At 42.3% G+C, this 18,979-nt stretch overlaps 1 protein-coding gene across 1 annotated transcript; it reads left to right on the plus strand.

Annotated features, from left to right (window-relative positions):
- The first annotated feature begins 381 nt into the window (after positions 1-381).
- On the plus strand, positions 382-18,979 carry LOC147449710 (uncharacterized). The gene is made up of 5 exons (XM_086522682.1): positions 382-555; positions 5,489-5,566; positions 18,340-18,439; positions 18,526-18,671; positions 18,773-18,979. The coding sequence occupies exons 1-5, from the start codon at positions 382-384 to the stop codon at positions 18,977-18,979; spliced, it is 705 nt and encodes a 234-aa protein (XP_086378808.1).

Consider the following 18,979-nt stretch of genomic DNA (forward strand, 5'->3'; position numbering starts at 1 on the left):
TCTCTCTCTCTCTCTCTCTCTCTCTCTCTCTCTCTCTCTCTCTCTCTCTCTCTCTCTCTCTCTCTCTCTCTCTCTCTCTCTCTCTCTCTCTCTCTCATATAGACATTCACCAACCAGACTTTCAAGTAAGTGTCTCAGCACAATCACGTGACGTTGTCACCAAATTTTCATGGTCTTACACGGCTTCATATAACAGTACGAGGCTGCAGCAAGAGGGGAGAGGTTGTGGAGATGTACGATATGGTGTGGAAGCGGCAGCAAGTAAGGAGTTGCTGCAGCAGTCCATCATCTGATAATTTAACAAGGTGATTAAAACATTGTAGAGAGAGAGTAGGGACGCGGGCGCCGCAATACTTTAGAGAGAGAAAGAAGAGCGCACGGATGTGGAGGCAGAGTGTAGACATGAGGAGCGCATGCAGGCGATGGAGGGCCGACACGCACGCTGCAGAGTCGAATGGATATGCGAATCCTTGGCCGGCGTGGACGTCTGTGCGGCCACCAGCTAGTTATTGTCCCCAAAATCTCACCTATCTCGTCGAGGCCTTCATCGAGAAAGTATGTCCTAAATTCTCTCTCTCTCTCTCTCTCTCTCTCTCTCTCTCTCTCTCTCTCTCTCTCTCTCCTCTCTCTCTCTCTTTCTCTCTCCACATTCATTAAGAGGAGGCGGAAGAAACACTCCAAAAGTTACTTTTTTGGGTGGAAGAGTTATTGCATAATGCACACTTCCGCCACCCATTTGTTCATATAGAGGGTGGAAAAAAAAGTCACTCTATTTTCTTCCGTCCCTTACTGTGAACATTGGGCGACGGAGAAACAAAGAGTGAAAGGAAGACACATTTAGCAATTGCATCAATAAACCTTAGCATAAAAATTAGTAAATTGAATGCATTTGATGAATCTATTTCCTCTAAAGCCCCATTTCCAAAAATTTCATTAACATTCATCCGTGCTTGCTCTTTGTACATTGCCTTTGCAATACTGTTTCGCCTCTTGGAGCCAAGTCCAAGGTCACTGGCATCTCCTTCATCGCCGCATTGAGCACACTCTATAGCCTCCTCTATTCCGACTTCGCGTGTTGCCAGAAGCTCCATCATGGATGTAGTAACTGCTCTTCCATCCTCTACCGCACACCCACGATGATCCGCCAATTATGTTTCTGCCTCCTGCACCCACTCCATATCAAAAGATTCTCCATGGAAAATACAAATGTTGTGAAGCACAAGAAAAGCTGCTACAAGATCTGGCACATAGAGTAGATTCATGTCACATCTTTTTAACAAAATGCGAAACCTTGCCTACAAGATTCTCCATGGAAAATACAAATGTGTGAAGCACAAGACAAGCTGCTACAAGATTTGGCACATAGAGTAGATTCATGTCACATCTTTTTAACAAAATGCAAAACCTTGCTTTCAACATTCCAAAAGCTCTCTCAACTGCCATTCTTGTACTTGATTGAATGAAGTTCTAGTAGTATTTGAAGCGTGACAACCCTTCCTTGCATCCTTTGAAGGGCACTAGCATATATGGCCATGCTGGATAAGCGCAATCGCCAACTAGACAATAGTTGCCTATCTCCCCTCTTGCACATCTTTGTCCTAGATCACTTTTGGTGAAATTCAAGGAGTCATGCACTGATCCGGCCCATCCAACATCAAAATTCCACATTGAACAATTAGCGGCTACGATTAGTTGCAGCAAATTAGTGTGGAAACCTTTTCAATTGAAGTAGTCGACATGGTTGTCCGTTGATGCAATGATGGGAATGTGGGAACCATCTATCGCACCAACAACAAAGGGGATTTCCCTTGCAACCTCAAACTCGCGCACCAATGTCGCAAACCAAGAGCTGGAAGGCCATATGATGTACATATCCCTAAGGCCATATTTCACGACTGCCTTGTAAAAATCAAGTACAATTCCACAAGATGTACTCTTGGCACATCCATAAGTGTCATCAAGGCCCAAGAGTCCATCTCTAGTAGCAAGTCTGCTAAGAGCGATGGCTACTTTATCTTCTGTGCCGATGTACTCTTGGCACATCCATAAGTGTCATCAAGGCCCAAGAGTCCATCTCTAGTAGCAAGTCTGCTAAGAGCGATGGCTACTTTATCTTCTATTGGCACAGACTTGCAAAAGTTTGTGGATTTCTTCTCCATGAAGGGTGCAAGCTTCCGACAAAGGTAATTAAAGGTTTCTTTGCTGACCCTCAGACGCCGCTTGAACACGCCAGCATTATAAGCACTTAGAAGATAGCATCAAACAAAGCCTTGTGGACGTGGGTATGCCCACGTTCGCCGCCGTTCATGACCCTCCTTCGGTTGACAATCTTCTTAAGGCTTACAGACCGCGCCATGCATTCGAAAACATGCAACCAAGTTTGCACTATGGACTTATCATTGTGAAAGCTGAGCTCCTTTAACAATTCATAAATGACTAAAGAACACAACCATGCACAATAGAGAGCCATTTCTTTGGATATGGCCATTGAATCTTGCAATCGTTGACTAAGTGGAAGATATTTAGTTTAGGATCCACTTAAATTTACTACATTTTTATCATACTTTAAAACTTTGAGACATTTTCATATACTTCAGAAGCACAACAATAAAATTTGCAAGCTTTGGAAGGTCAAGCCATGTGGGCGTGTGAAATGAAAGGTAAAATTAAAAAAACTCATTAATGTGTATGTATATATAGATTTTACCAGAATTAATTAATGCAAGGTCTTCACTTTAGCATTGTAAAACAATAGAATGCAAGGACATTCAAGACATGCTAGCATGTGAAATGAAAGGCTATATAACAAGATTCATTTAATATTTCAAAACCAAAATAACCTTTAAGTAAGTCTCAATTATCGCTGAAAATATTGAAAGTATGCATAATTCAACTCTCCTCAAAGGCTTCTTTTACAAAGCCAAAAAGGTAATTCGTGTGTCAAAAGGTCTCACTAAGGGGGGAATCAAGCGAGCTACCAAACAAGCGCCCAAAAAAAATGAAAAGGTGAAGCGAGAGAAAGAAGCGGGGAATGCGAGAGAGGGGGGGGGGGGAGGAGGGGGGGGAGAGGTCGGCAGGTGGTTGGAGCAAGAGTAAGCACCACCATGCCACATGGTCGATAGCAATAGCGCATGTGCAATCACAAGCCATCGACAATAGGAGAGTAGGCTTGAGCAAGAATGGGTTGATGCGTTGGGGTATTTCTTTTACTGTGTTACACAACGTTATCAACAAAATGCATGTTTGCTCAGATGGCTTGGGACAATGCTTTACGAGCCATGCATTGTGATTGGTCTCGATTCAATCCTTGCGTTCGAAGCCTCCTTACCCCGTCCTTACATGGGAGATTGCCCTCAAGGAAAGAGAATCATGTGAGATTCTATCTAATGAGCATGTGATGTGCCGATAGTATTGTGTGTGTGAGAAAGATTGAGGGATTTTATTTTTTTTTGGTGTTTTGGGTTTTTTTTTTTTTTGGGTGAACGTGTGTGTGTGAGAGAGAGAGAGAGAGAAAAAAGGGGGGGGGGGGGGTGTTTGATTTTTGGTTAGTCATTGTAAATACAACATATCAAGATATGTTTCAAGAGGCTTTTTAGAAATTTGTGTTGCAAGAGATCAAGCATATGACCTAGCTTAGGTAAACCTTAGTCCTAGATATCGGTTTCATATTCAGCATTCAATAATGCTAAAGGATTTATACCCTTTGTATCTTTGCCCTTTAGCACCCTCAATCCACTCCCTAAATCTCTCTAGTACTTTAAGAAACTACATTCAAACCTTTTTTCCTCATAGGTCCCCCCCCCCCCCCCCCCCCCCCCCCTCTCTCTCTCTCTCTCTCTCTCTCTCTCTCTCTCTCTCTCACACACACACACACACACACACACACGTTCACCCGAAAGATAGGTGAATATTATCTCTTAGATTACCCACTCCTTGCACTTTAGAAGGAGGCTCTTGTACATACTTTTAATGTGAATGATAATGATAGAACATTTTACTAGTTTTTGTATTATTCAAGTGATTAATCCACTCTACTTCATGTGTAAGCTGGTATTCAAAAAGCTTATGCTGAAGAGGTGTTTTTTTCCAAAAGAAGGTCAAAAAATTTGTGCTCTCAACCAATCATTTTCCAACATTTTGTACTTCTACTAGAACTAGGAATGCATAATGATTGGCTTGACACTCTTAGTGATTGATGGACGGCTCCTTAGTGGCTCATCTACCCTAGTCCATAATGAGATGTTGATCTTTGGTGATAAAGAATAGCCCTAGTAGGGCTGTTTTGCAAGTCCACTAGTCAGACGCTATCAGTTATCGACATTATCTAGTAGCTTGCTATAGAATGGGCCAATCAGGAATCCTTGTCAATCTCATAATCAAATGGGAGGGTAACTCGGAGTATCCGAGCAGGAAATTTTAAAATGGACTTATAGTTAGTTTCTATGGTCCAAGCATGCAACATGACAACTTCTTTTGTTGTCACATAGTGCCATCGATAGGAAAAGTAGATGTCACACAATCTAGTGGATTGAAAGGAGTACACATTGAGGTGGCTCGCCTCATCATGTCTGCACTATAGCTGATTTTGTCCAAGGGGATGCCACTCTCACCCTATCTCATCCATCTTCTCTTTTGTTAGTGCTAAGAGGCATTTTGGACAAAGCATGGGTCTATTAAAGTCTAGACTTCTCTACCCCTACCCCTACCCTCTCACTATAACTTTGCCAAAAGAGGTGGATTTACACCATGTTTTGAGCATGCTCTTCTTCATGTCACCTCTTCAAGCCCTGCCATGTAGAATGAAAACCATATGTAATTGGTGCAAACTCTGCTTATTGGAATCAATAACATGTATCTGGTGTGAGATGCTAGACATGGAAGAAGAGAGAGCCCATACTTGGGTGCATGGCAAGAGTGTTCTATCTCAACAATGTCCATTGACAAGTGCATGATTTGGAAGATCTTTCTAAGAGTGTACAGGAGCCAATTTTTTCCCTAAGTGCAGGAGAATCAGATTTTTTTCCACCAAGTTTGCCATCTCTGGTGTCTGTTTGGCATTTTGATTGTTGCACCTTGCTTGCCATGTAGTAGATTTTTGACATAAAGCAGTTAAGTAAAGCATCCCCTGAGATTCCATCAGCTCTTAATTTTGTATGGATAGTGAAGCGAGTGAGAAAGCTTTCAAACACACACAAATACATTGACTTCATCTCATTGTTTTAAATTTCATTATTTTTCTTCTTTCACTTTCTCAGGTTTTCTTACATCATGCCTTACTGTCAGTGGCATTGTGTTGCATAATATCTCACATAATATCCATTGATGAGATTATATGTGTGTCGTTTAGACATAAAATTTCAATTGAAAGAGGAAAAGCAAAAAATCCATCTAAAAACATTTGCTTAAGAGCCGTTTCTTTATGACGACTGTATGACACACTTTATCAAAATTGAATACACTAATGTTGAAATTCTTATTATTGCTGCAGGTGATCTTCAATTGTAGGTTTTTTACTCTTTTGGCAGTGATCGGCTCCTTGAGTGGATCTATGCTTTGTTTTTTCCAGGTCCCTCTCTCTCTCTCTCTCTCTCTCTCTCTCCCCACGCGTGTGTGTGTGTGTGTGTGTGTGAGAGAGAGAGAGAGATAGAGAGAGATATGCATGCAACCACACATATACACACCCTACACAATGTACATGCATAATCATTGCATTGATCCTATGGAACTTATGTAGATATAATACTCGGACTAATGCCATTACATCCCAACAGCTTGTTAAATTAAAAGTAAAAATACTACAAATTCTTTTGGCATATAGCATCGCAATCAACAAGGTGATCTTACACAATCAAGTATGTTGGCACGTTTCTGGAACATTAGTTTGAGGCGAATCTTGGAAAATAGTATCTAACGTTGGTACTACCTACTTCTACTTGATCTACTTCGACAATCAAGTAGACATGTGAAAAATTATAAACATCCCGGAAAGGTGTGTTTTGGTGTTCATGTTTGATTTAGTTCTAATGCTGATCACAAAACGGGTGAGCACCGTAGCCAATCGATCAAATGTATTTAGTAGGTGGAAGAGTAAATGTCCCAAAAAGGACTGCCCTTTCGCAGAAATGTCCAACACTCTTTGGTCTAGAGCGTTAGAAAGGTGTGTGTTAGCTTACCAATTTTCCCACACTTCTTAAAAAGGAAACAACATTCTTTAGTCTATATTATTTTGAATGGGTGATTACTTTTGAAGTTTTACTTGAGCGATACAGGATGACGGTGAGAGCAAGGCAATGGTGAGCCAAGTGACTAAGCGGTGCTAAGTGTTGGGGTGCTGGTAAAAGTAGGGCTTCAGTGGGACGCTTTGAGCAGGAAGGTTCTGCACTGTGAGTGCGGTGTCATTGGAAACTTGAAAGTGTATCGAGTACAGGCGCATCCTGCTGCTGCAGTGTACTTCTTACTTCTCTTGGATCGCGATCCATCGTGATTAGCATAGGAGAGAGGTGTTGAAGCCCCGGCCTCTCACCTCCCTCGGGACTAAGGGTAGTTTCGCACGCTAGGCATCGAGGGTAAAGCTAACGTCAGCAAGCTTCGAGGGAAGCGTTTGACAGAAGCTGAAAGCTGATCGCAGGGCTTGTGTTATGCGCTAGCCAAGCACCAACTCTGCCAAAATTGGTAGAGTTGAGAAGGGAAATCCTCGTTGCTGACGCATGTTGGATGGGGGTAGCACCTTCACCTGCGGATGCACTCTAAGTGACAAACAAAATTAAAGGTGGGGTGGTGAGGGGATCCACAATTCACAAGTCCACACACGAGATCTTTTGCAATTGCAGTCGCAACTATCCCATCAAAACTAAACCTAGCCACAAATGAAACCTCCTAAACCCTGACAGTGCATGTTGCCTTAGAATAAAACATCATAAACAACATGTGCGTCCGGGTGTATAACCCAAGTTGTGAGGTGGTGGGTTCAAATACGGCCGATGGGGGGAAAAATTTTTGCGCTGCCCGAACTCCTTTTTGCCTCAGTTTTTGTGCTGCCCGAGTTTAGCCCGCCTCAAGATCCCGCCTCCCACTTCTGAGTCATCTATCCCCTCACCCCCCACATTTAATTTTGTGTGTCACTTAGTCCCAAGGAGCCCCCATGGATAGAGATTCTTCTTGGAAGTTATAGAAATCAAATTGAATTCATTAAGGTATTTTAAGCATTGTCGAGGGGGTTCTCACCTCTCCCTCTGTTCTATCACTAGTATGGACCTCGACGATGGAGGTTCAAGATGGCACTTTGGGGGGGGGGGGGGGGGGGGGGGGGGGGGGGGGGAGGGGGGGATCGCTAGATCCCTCTAGGAAGGGCACTAAATGTGTGTTCATTATGGAAGGGAGGAAAAGGACCTCTGATTCGTATGTAAACACTACCAAGCCGGAAAAAATTCTGATGCCCTCTCACCTTGGTGCTCGTACTTTGGTAGAGGAAATCCTGCACAGGTCGATTAGGCTCAGTCAAAATAAAGCTAAAGATGGATATGTACTGTAGGCAGAGTTCAACCCGGAGAAAGCGCTTCAAAGCCTTCAAACTTGTTGTACTCACTCAATGGTGCTCTATCTTATGGGCCGACGAATTTTGACTCAAGGTTTGTGGGAGTGGGTGGCAGTGACGACTAATAACGAAAATGCTATCTGCCTTTTCGCGGTAGTAGGAAAAGGCTTCTATGTGGCAAGGTGTGCCTCCAAGCAAACTATCCAGGAGCTAGTTATGAGAGGAGGCATTTTGGGTGCTTCTCACTTCAACTTTGCTATGGCTTGGTTGCTCGAGTTCTGTCCTGATGATGAAGAGTTTATGGACTTCTACCCGGTGTGCATTACGTTCAAGGCTTCCCTCTCCGACTTCATGACTATGTAGACTCCATAATTGCTATGTTGGGCTGGGTGCTCTTCATTCCAAAATTGCAATGAGTAAGATCGCGGGCTTGGACATAAAGGTTTGCATTCTGTGGAACACAAACAAGCCAATTCCAAGTATTTGGATTTAAGTATGGGCAGTTATGGCGTCTTTCAACAAGAGTTGGCGTTTTTCTCATTTTTGAATTCTTGCTACAAATGTCGTAGAATTGGTCACTATGCTAAAATTTCCTCAAGGTAGAAGCTACCCAAAATCCAATGATCAAGACAACTTGGAGGCGTGTTACCAAGGAGGTTAGGGCCCAACGGGCGACCTTAAGTCGGAAGATAAGGTCATAGAACAAGATCTGTCTTACGAAGAGGCGGCTAAAGAGAAGGGTTGTCCACTAGTGGAGATGCAAGAGAAACCAATCGTGCCGATCGGACCTTCTGGTGGGGAGATTAGCAAAGAGACAGAGAGTTCATGAGTGGAGATGCATGATAAACCAGAGTCGCTTGTTAATCCCGCTGAAGAGATGTCGATCGAATCTAGCGAGCCTGACTCAAATGAAGGTGGTGCTCAGAATTTAAAGTTGGATGTCATTAGCCATGTTGTTCATGAGTCCCGAGGCACTATGACCAACACCGTTAGTTTTCTTAAACAAAAGAAAAAGAAAAAATGATCTCATTGTTTCTCTGCTCGGCGTTATGTCTCCAGTACATTGGCTTGGCACTCAAGGGGTGTGCTATGGTAGAGCTCTCTCCTTGGTAGCAACCCCACATTTTTCTCTCTTGTTAACGGTCACAAGGTGGCACCCTTTATTAGTTGATGTATCTCGTGGTGTGTGGTTAGGATGTTGGGAGATGCCATGGCTCAGGTCGAGTATGGCTTCTTATCTATGTAACTTCTCTAGTTTTTAATACATTTATCACTCACATTTTGTGAGTTTGGGGAAAAAAGAGAGGATGCATAAAAATCATGGAGTACAATAAATAGCATCATGTTCTTGAAAAATATATAAGGGTTGGCTAGGCTATTGCTTTTTTTTTTTTGGCAAGGATAGTGGGATATGAGGGTCAACAAAGTTCAAGAGAATTTATTATGATCCAACTTATGTAGCTTGCATGCTAATGCAAGTGATCTCATTGATTATTAAGTCGTAGGTATGTAGTGACCTCATAGCTTAGGTCATAAGTTGAAAGCTCATGGGTGGAGTTAACCTAGGAGAGCACAAAATGCTCGAGAGGATATAAAGGGAAATGAAGTTAGCATGGTCTTTCAATGGTTCAAATGTGAACACATCAACATGACCTACGTTAGACTAACCATGCATGGCTTAGAGGCTTAAAAAAAGCTAGCTTGGCTTAAATTCATGTGCACCAAGTTTAGAGGTTGAGCCTTGAACCTCACATGACCCTCATATAGACTCACAGTACAGACATCCCCCTTTGGGGAATCCACTTAAAAATATGTAATTGTAGCATATGAGTTTATAAAGAGGGTTTTTTAATTTCAAGAAAGTTATAGGTTTACATCGACATAATGGTTTTAAAAATCACTTTTGAAAAAAATCTACGAGTTTTAAAGAAAGAGGGATAATTTAATTCATAAAAATATGTATGTCAAGAGGGGATGTTTAAATGATTTAAATGATACTTGAATGCACGTGATGTAGAGGGTCTTCTAATAGTGGAGGCCCAAGGAATCCTCCTCAGAAAGGTAATCCTATATAAGAAAGAGGATAGAATATAACATTTTATTGCAAATGTCAAGGAAATACACTAGACGGTCTTATCATATGCTAGTGCAGCCAAAGTTGGTCAGAGCTAGGAAGTGTGCAATGCAGTGCTATGGGTGCATACATGTGCAGTACAAGGTGCTAAAGCAAGTATGTAAGACCTGGGTAGGCAAGTGATGGCGGAAATGTATGCCTGAAGATGGTTTTCTAGGCCAAGGAGGCTCCAAAGGAGGCCAATTGGGTTGGCAAGGTAAGGTGTCCAAAGTGCATAGATTGTTCCTTGGATAGTGTTCGAAGTGACAGAGTCTAGACGGCACCTCAAACGGAGCTACGGTGTGAAAGATATGGTCGTTCGAAGTTGAAATGGTTTGCAGATCCCCCACGGACAAGGCAAGTGGAGACAGGTGGCCCGAGCTAGTGTAAGTGGATAGATTTGAAGTGCTCAAGTTGTGGAGCATGCCGGTCTTTCCAAATCATAAGTCGGAGCTCCAATGGTTGGATAAGGTAGTGTGCATCATGTGGAGTTGACAAGAATCAATGGCTTGCCAATTGGAGTTACGATGGCCAAGGCGGTTGAAGTTGGGTGCATTTTCTAGAGAGGAGGTATCATATGTTTTTTCCCGTTTGGCGGCCTCAATTGTACCGGTCTCAGCAAAGTTCAAATGTGGTGGAGATGGTGCAATTTGGAGTCGGCAGTGGTTTTGATTGGTTTTTGCGTTTCAAGGATCCAATCCTAGGACTGGAAATGGCAGCACTAAAAAAGTGGAGGAGGAAAAAGTTTTTAAAAGTGTCACATTGGGGATTTTCAAAGGCTTGGAGAGCTAGGGGAAGTGTGGAGGCACCACGAGGCGGGGCTTAAATCCCACATGGATGTGGGAAGTGGATTTTTAAGGTATATATAGTACACTGCTTAGCCCTTTCAAAGCACCGAAGATGTGGAGAGAGAGATCTCATGTGTTGTGCCGATGGTGAATGCCAGTGGGCGTTGTGCTGCGTGCGCAACACTACATTGGTTATAGGTGGAGGTTTTGTGGAGGATGGAGGGGCATGACGGTGGCCCACTTCGTCGGACAACAATGCACAATGGTGATGTGGTAGCTTCATAAGCGGTGGCTCCCACGGACTCATAAGGCCCCAATTTTTTGAAGATAAAGGCAAAGTGCACCCCCCCACTAGCGATGTTGCTAGTGGGAAGGGGAGGGGAGGTGAGCAGGAGAGAGAGGCCAAGTTTGGAGGAGCTCCAAAGTTGCTGCAAGTGGATTCAAAAGGGTAGTTCAAAGTCGATCAAAGGCGGATAAATTTCCAATGTGGTAAAGAGAGCGATAGAGAGAGAGAAATAAAATAAAAATTTCCAATGTGCCCAAATTAAGATGACATATGGACCAATTAGAGGGACCCTTCCAAAAATGAGTGAAGTACCCCTATACAAGACATTTTTGTATCATTTTCAATGCTTTTTTGCTAGTCCCTTGAGCCATTTGAGCCTCCAAAGAGCCAAGGGAGTGAGTGTGTTTTTTCTTGGGGATTTTTTTGTGCAGAGGTGTGTGCTTGCAGAGCCCACGATGTGTGTTTTTTGGTCGATGACCGAGTGGGTGCACCGTTCTTTGTAAGTAAGCTTGTATATGGTGTGTTTTGGAGTATGATCGGGCTTCCATAGCTATTTCTTGAGTGTCAGTTTCCCCTACCCCCTTCTCTACTTCTTTTGCTTTTGTGTTGTGGTGTCGGTGTGTGTGAGCAGGTGTGCCCCTTGGGCCATTTTTTGTGCAAAATGGGAGTGAAAAGCAAAAAGGTGAAGCAAAAGATGGATTGGGCTTGTTGAGGCTTGTGGATTTTGTGCATGTGGCGGCAACAATGTGTTTCACGGTTCCATCAAAGGTGGCGTCAGTTGTTCAAAGTGAAAAACTTGTTGAGGTAAGGCGAGTGATCAGTTATGCTTCTTGGAAGTTTCCTATTTTTGGTGTGCCTATGCCGATGGTGGACGAGCTTGTCAACAAGGATGAGCATTGCATAGAGGAGGACTTGTGTGTAGAAGAGCTAGCCAATGTCAAGTATCATGACCATAGTGAAGAGGTAAAAGAGCCTCTTCTCATAGAGTTTGTGAATGGAAAGGTAGAAGAGCGTAGTCAAGTTGCAGATGCCAAGAGCCTGGAAGTGGATGAAGAGTGTGTGCGAAGCCAAAATGATGGTCAAGCTTTTGTGGAGCACCGAGAGGATGAAGATGCGGATATAGAGTCCACATATGGTGATGGTGGTCATGATACGGGCTCAAGCTTGTGGGAGATGAGCAAAGAGGGTAGCATGGATGAATCCACATCCTATGGCGAGTTGACAGGTTCTGATGAGCCTATGTTGGTAAGAATAAAGCTGCCTTGTTGTATGTATGAAAATATGGTAGTTGGCATTGTGAAAGAAGAGTAGGTTGAAGCGTCAGAGCTTGTGAAGGAGGATATGCAATCGAGTATGGCATGCAACACCGTGTTGATGGCCATGCTAATGAGGGTTGTAGTGGAAAGTGTTATAGTGGTGCAGTTAGTTCATAGCTTTGTAGAAAAGGACAAGGACGCATCTATGGATAGCCAAGCTGGCCTACAACTTTGCCAATAGGACGATGATGAAGTGGAGACCAAGGGAGTTGGGCACCCTTCTTGTGCTCATAATGTGTTAGTTGCTGAACAGAGGGAGCAACTACATATGCCTATGGGTTGTGGTGGTGGTGCCTTTGATACAAGTTCTTTTAGTCAGGTATACATTGAAGACGAGTTTGATTGGGGATTTGATGACCCAGTGGTTGACATGGACGAAGAGTCATAGTTACTTGCTGGTCAAACTTTGGCCAGGATATAAGTGATGCAAGGGTTTGACCCGCCACAAGTGGAGCTCCCTTTAGGTGATTGCTACTATGGATATGCCTACAAAGGCAGGTGTGGAGGAGTATTTGTGTCAGCCACAATGCCCTTTAGAGGAGATTTCTTGCATGGAGATCATTGCTTTACCTGGTGAGGAGGGAGGGTCATCTATCTGTATGTGCAATGAAAGTGATGGTATGCTTAGTGAGGCTTGGTTGGATGCAGCTAGTATGCCAATGGATTCTTGGAGGGGTGGAAATATGCCATGGGCAGTTTGGGTGTTTGGTTGGCTATATCCCTTGGTGAAGCACTATAGGAAAGTGTCGTAGGTGGATGGAGGTGATCAAATCCATGTGTCTGACACACAAGGTAGCCATGTTGTGATGTAGGGGGTTCGGCTCTCTTGAGCAAAAGCAGTAGGTTGCAGGAGTTAGGTTTTGTACATATGGTAGCACATTTTGATGTGTACAAAGTGTTTGTTTGGTTGTGCAGTTTTAGAGTTCAATAAGCATGTGTGTGGTTGAACATGAATATTCAATGAGGAGGCTGGGCAATGATGATGCAACCAAAGTTGGTTAGAGCTAGGAAGTGTGCAATGCAGTGCTATGGGTGCAGGCAAGGTGCTAAAGCAAGTATGGAAGACTTGGCAGGCAGGTGGTGGTGGAAATGTATGCTTGAAGATGGTTTTCTAGGCCAAGAAGGCTCCAAGGGGGCTGATTGGGTTGGCAAGGTAATGTCTCTAAAGTGCAATGATTGTGCCTTGGGATGTAGTGTTCGAAGTGTTTGATGAGCCGGTCTGGACAACTCCTCGAATGGAGCTACGATGTGAAAGGTATGGTGGTTCAAAGTTGGAACGGCTTGTAGATCCTCAACAAATAGGGAAAGCGGAGACATGTGGCCATATCTAGTATGGGTGGATAGGTTTGAAGTGCTTGTATTGTGGAGCATGCCGGTCTTTCTGGACCATCAATCGGAGCTCAAATGTGCAAGTTATGGCCGGTTCAAAATTTTCCACGGCTAGTTATATGGCAGATTGACCGCATTGTAGGCATGACATATGGTGTTTTTTGGCCTTGCTAAGGTTTGAGAAGGTAGTATGCATCATGTGGAGTTGAGAGGAATCAACGGCTTGTCAATTGGAGTTACGATGGCCAAGATACCGACGATTGAAGTTAGGTGCATTTACCAGAGAGGCGGTAGAATTGAGATGTTTTTTTCCCATTTTGGCGATCTCAACGAAGTCGAAATGTGGCAAGGATGGTGGAGTTTAGAGTTAAAAGTATAAAGTTTTGGATGGTTTTTGCGCCTTGGGGATCCGATCTCGGGATTGGAAATAGTAGCACCTTAAATTTGGGGGAGGAAAAAGTTTTTTAAGTGTCACATTGGGGATTTTTAAAGGCTTGGAGAGGTAGGGCAGTGTGGAGGTTCCTGATGGCGGGACCTAAATCCCATATGGATGTGGGAAGTGGATTTTCAAGGTATATATAGTGCAATGCTTACCCTTTCAAAGCACTGAAGAGGTGGAGAGAGAGCTCACATGAGTTGTGGTGGCGAGCACCAGTGGTCTGTGTGCGTGGTGCACGACGCTACAATGGTTGTAGGTGGCGGTTTTGTGGAGGATGGCGGTGCACAACGATGATCGATGCCGCCAGATGACAATGTGCAATGGTGATGTGGTAGCGTCATAAGCAGTGGTTCCCATGGCCTTATAAGGTCCCAATTTTTTGAAGGTAAAGGCAAAGTGTACCCCCCATTTTAAGGCTCGTTTTCAAGGTGGATAATGATTAGTCACGTTCATAATTAGGGCATTAGGTTAACACTAATCCAATGATTGGCATAATCAATCCGAGTATAAAATAAAGCAAAGTAACTAGATTGATAAGGTGCATAATTTGTACAATGCTTCTCCATTTATAGATGGACTAGTAAATGCAAACGATGGAATTGGCAGATGCTAGTGCATCCACCTTGATGGGTATGCATGAGGAGACAAGTGGCTGCTCCAAGTGGCATGCAATTGAGGTGCTAGGTGTAGGCATGTTTCCCACTAGAGTGTGTGAGAGTAGCACCATAAGGGGTTGTTCACATAGGCATAGGATGGAAGCAGGTTTAAACCCTAACAATCGTCCCCTTAAACCTGATTTCATCCTAGGATTTCCTAAGATACCTTCATGTCTGGAACTCAATGGATTCAACAAGTCATGGTTCATACAAGGATTCCTTGAGTAGATGCATGGGTTCACATTTGGATGCGTAAACACGGTTCTCAAATTGGATACATCATGTTTCACTCACATTCGAATACATCATGCAAGTGTAGAGGGTAATGTAGTATGTAGGGATTCAATATCTTACATCCTTAGCGTAATGTGATCCTCATTCGTTGTGTCATTCTTCATAGGTCCGGACTAACAAGGACGCAATATCCATGGAGAATGGAGCAAAATACACAATGGCTCTGATACCACTTATAAGGCTCGTGTTCGAGGTGGATAATGATTAGTCACGTTCATAATTAGGACATTAGGCTAACACTAATCTAATGACTGGTATAAGTAATACAAGTACAAAATAAAGAAAAATAACTAGATTGGTAAGGTGCATAATTTGTAGAATGATTCTCCATTTATAGATGGAGTAGTACATTCAAATGATGGAAGTGGCAAATGCTAGTGCATCCACCTCGATGGGTATGCATGAGGAGACAACTGGCTGCTCCAAGTGGCATGCAATTGAGGTGCTAGGTGTAGGCCATTTTCCCTCTAGAGTGTGTGAGAGTAGCACCATAAGGGGTTTTTTCACATATACATAGGATGGAAGTAGGTTTAGACCCTAACACCCACTATCGATGTCGCTAGTGCCAAGGGGAGGAGAGGTGAGTCCAAATGAGTAGGAGAGACATGCCAAGTTTAGAGGATCTTCAAAGTGAATTCAAAAGGGCAATTCAAAATTGGTCAAAGGCGGGTAAAGTTCCAAGGTGGTAAAGAGAGAGAGAAATAAAATAAAAATTTTCAATGTGCCATGGGACACTAGTGATGTCGCTAGTGCACCCCCCTAGTTCAAGAAGAGAGTGCATGAGATCAAGCCACCGCCTTCCAAAATTGCCAAATTAAGATGCTAGATGGATCAATCAGAGGACCCCTTTTAAAAATGAGTGGAGTACGCCTATAAAAGATTTTTATATCATTTTCAATGCTTTTTTGCTAGGCCCTTGAGCTACTTGAGCTTGAAAAGATTCAAGGGAGTGAGTGTGTTTTTTTTTGGGGGTTTTTTTGTGCAGAGGTGTGTGCCTGCACATCCCAAGGTGTGTGTTTTTTTGCCTGCCGATGATCAAGTGGGTGCACCGTTCGTTGTAAGTGAACTTGTATATGGTGTGTTTTGGACTATGATTAGGCTTCCATAGCTATTTTGCGAGTGTCATTTCCCTCTTCTCCTTTCTCTGCTTCTTCTGCTTTTGTGTTGTGGTGTCGACGTGTGTGAGCAGGTGTGCCCCCTGGGCCCTTTTTGCATGGAATGGAAGAGAGAGAATGGTGTTGTGTGCAACAATGCTGTGTGGTCTACAATGAGCTATGAAATGCATGTGTGTAGCTGATCTTAGTGAGTGTGACTGTGTGGTGAGTTGCTTATGGTGGTGAGCGCGTTGGTGTGCAGGCGGACGATGGTCTGCTAGTGAGAGTGTGAAGTTGTGAAGGTGTTTTTTGAGAGGATAGGGGTGTTGTGAATGCCCTGAGCTATAGAGAGGCCTTGTGTTGGGTGCTTGGTGTATTCCGTTATTCCCCCTTTCAGTGCAAAGACACTGTCTAGACCCAAATTACATGCTTATACGTAGTCCAAAGGAAAAACCTCATGGGAAAAGAACCTTTGAGTTTATTAGTGCTATGCTTAAAAAGGTAGCTAAATGATTACTCTATGCAAGGATTTCCGAGTCAAGAGCTTCGCACTATTTGTCAATCTGAGGGATAATCTTTTTCAATGTCTTCTCAAGTTTGAATTTTTTTTGGATCTTTTCTCCATTGAATTAGATTGTTTCAACTCCAGAATGTTGATTCCATACAGATCCACATTAGAGGCTAGAAGTTGTTTTGAGCTTGCAGCAATAGCCAAATTATAACAACATGGCTTGAGATGCCAAGATATACTTGAAAAATTGCCTCTTTCACTTTTTTTGGTCCATAATTTCATCATGGACAACTCTCTCCTTGGTTCGAGTTTTTGTGCTTGATGCCTCCGATGCCTTTGATCTTGCACTTCCAAATCAAGCTATAAGAAACCAAAAGACTCCATACTTTGTGTACTCTTTGAGAATCATTTTTAGGGATCATGTGGATGTCATCAACAACCTCTTAAAATATTGATGGTGTGAACAATCACTTAGGTGTTTCTTTTCATAGAAATGACACTTTTCTTCTTTAGTTTTTGAGAAATGATTCTCTGCTTGAGAGTCAATGAGAAGACATTGGCCAATCTATTGGGGGATAAGCTGGTAGGTAGGAGACATCACTAGTAAGCTAGCCATAGTTGATGGAGCCAAAAAGCTTGCCATAGCTGATTTGAGTTGGAATGAAAAATAAGAAAGAATGATGCTACATTCCAGTGGCCTCATCACTTGACTCCATTGAACCATCCATGTTCCATGACAATGCTTATGGATAAACTTAAGAAATGAAAATAAATCAACCTAAAGATAAAAGTTACTAATCAACATATTAGCACTTAAAAAATTTTGGATAGTAGGATTATCGAGACCATCAACAAGGCTCTGATACCATGTTGGAGAGAGAGAGAGAGAGAGAGAGAGAGAGAGAGAGAGATTGACACAAGTAGAGAAACAATCTTTACTAAACCAAGGAGAATGTACGAAGAAAAGTCTATATAGCCTCCATCCTAATGCAAATGACCTCACTGGTTAGGGCATAGGTAAGGCGTAGTGACCTCATAGCTTAAGTCATAAGTAAGAAGCTAGCATAGTTCCCATTTACACCTAAAACGGACGATTTCAAGGAATTTTGTTAAATATTATTGGATAAGAAACATTAATCACTACAATGGATATTTTTTTTGAAAAAGGAAAACATGAGGGAGAAACAGAATATCACATATATTTGTCCATTACAACAACAAAGAGCTAAGGACCCACACTAGAAAAAAAGTCTATATCATGTGTGTGGCCTTGTAAATAAAAAAACCCTTCCCACTTACAAATATTCATCAATTGAAATAACCCTTTTTTAAAATTTTATTTATGATAAAATGTTTTCCAAAGCCTCTTATAAATGTAAATCTGTAAAGTCTCTAAATATCTTAAAAACCCCTTGTAAGACACACATGCTACCCTACATATATTAAAGTGGATCCCATAGGAATGAAGAGGGAGCTGATGAATCTCAACCTACTATTCTTAAACAAAATGTAGTCATCTACCTCATGTTAACAAAGATAACATTGATGATCTCCATACTATGTTAATATGAAGTTGAAAGAATTCTTAGTGATTTGTTTTAAAATGGCTGTTATGTATAAACTTGGTAGCCATGTATCAATTTTGGTGTACTTTTTTGAAACTTGGTAACCATAAAGTGCAAGAAGAGTCAATTGAGTTGAAGGCTACCCTTGGATACATGCATGAGAAGGTTATCTTTCTGCTGGGTTAGGGAGGATGTTTCTTAAGACTAGCAAAAAACATTTTTAAAAAAAAGAAGAAATTTGATGGTCTATGGATGTGTATATGTGTATATGGAAAATGTACAAGATGTTTATAAGTTGTTATCCATAGTAAGGGTGAGTGTAAGGTTTCTCTTCATTTGAAGAGATCACCACAAGAGAGAGTTTTCTTGTAGCACTGTGCTTTTTTACCACCCTTGCCTCTTTGGTGGAAACAGGGTTGGCGATTTGTAACAGAGTCTTTTCTTGAGTATATTCATGCAATCTTACATGGTATTGACAGTGGCCATGTAGTTATACTCCTAGTAGAAGCTATGGGTAAGTCCCAATAACAAGAAATTTTTGGCTTATTGCACCAATTCTTTGTGTGCATGGCATGAATTATCCTGTGAATTTCCTTGCAGATGTATTTCTTGTAGCTACCGTATTGTTGATATTTGGAATGGGTATTTATGAGTTGCTTGTCAACACTATTGGTCTACAAAAAGGGGATGATAATCTCCCCTCACACTATACTGGGTCCAATTTCTTTGGACTATTCCGATTAGAGGTACTTCTTTGCTTCACTTATACAAGTTATGATAATGTTGAGATTGATAAACTGTAGCAAAACACATATCATGTGTAACATTGATAGGTGATCTTTTGCAGAAGCGTCCTTTATGGTTGGAAATACGATCACTTCACGAGCTCAAGACAAAAGTGGGACATGTCATTGTAATGATACTCTTGGTGGGAATGTTTGAGAAAAGCAAAATGGTTCCAATAGATACAGGATTTGACTTGTTATGCTTCTCAGCCTCAATATTCACCTCCGCAGGATGCCTTTTCCTACTTTCAAAGCTACATGTAAAATGA

The sequence above is a fragment of the Adiantum capillus-veneris genome, chromosome 10 (genome assembly GCF_014529385.1).
Source record: "Adiantum capillus-veneris isolate H3 chromosome 10, ASM1452938v2, whole genome shotgun sequence".
Classification (NCBI taxonomy): Eukaryota; Viridiplantae; Streptophyta; class Polypodiopsida; order Polypodiales; family Pteridaceae; genus Adiantum; species Adiantum capillus-veneris.

What these genes read in the sequence shown, in the direction of transcription:
- LOC147449710 (XM_086522682.1), top strand. Translation starts at nt 382, where the DNA reads ATGTGGAGGCAGAGTGTAGACATGAGGAGCGCATGCAGGCGATGGAGG. An exon ending in TCGAGGCCTTCATCGAGAAA is followed by an intron (nt 556 to 5,488) that starts GTATGTCCTAAA and finishes TTATTGCTGCAG; the next exon opens with GTGATCTTCAATTGTAGGTT. An exon ending in CTATGCTTTGTTTTTTCCAG is followed by an intron (nt 5,567 to 18,339) that starts GTCCCTCTCTCT and finishes TGGTGGAAACAG; the next exon opens with GGTTGGCGATTTGTAACAGA.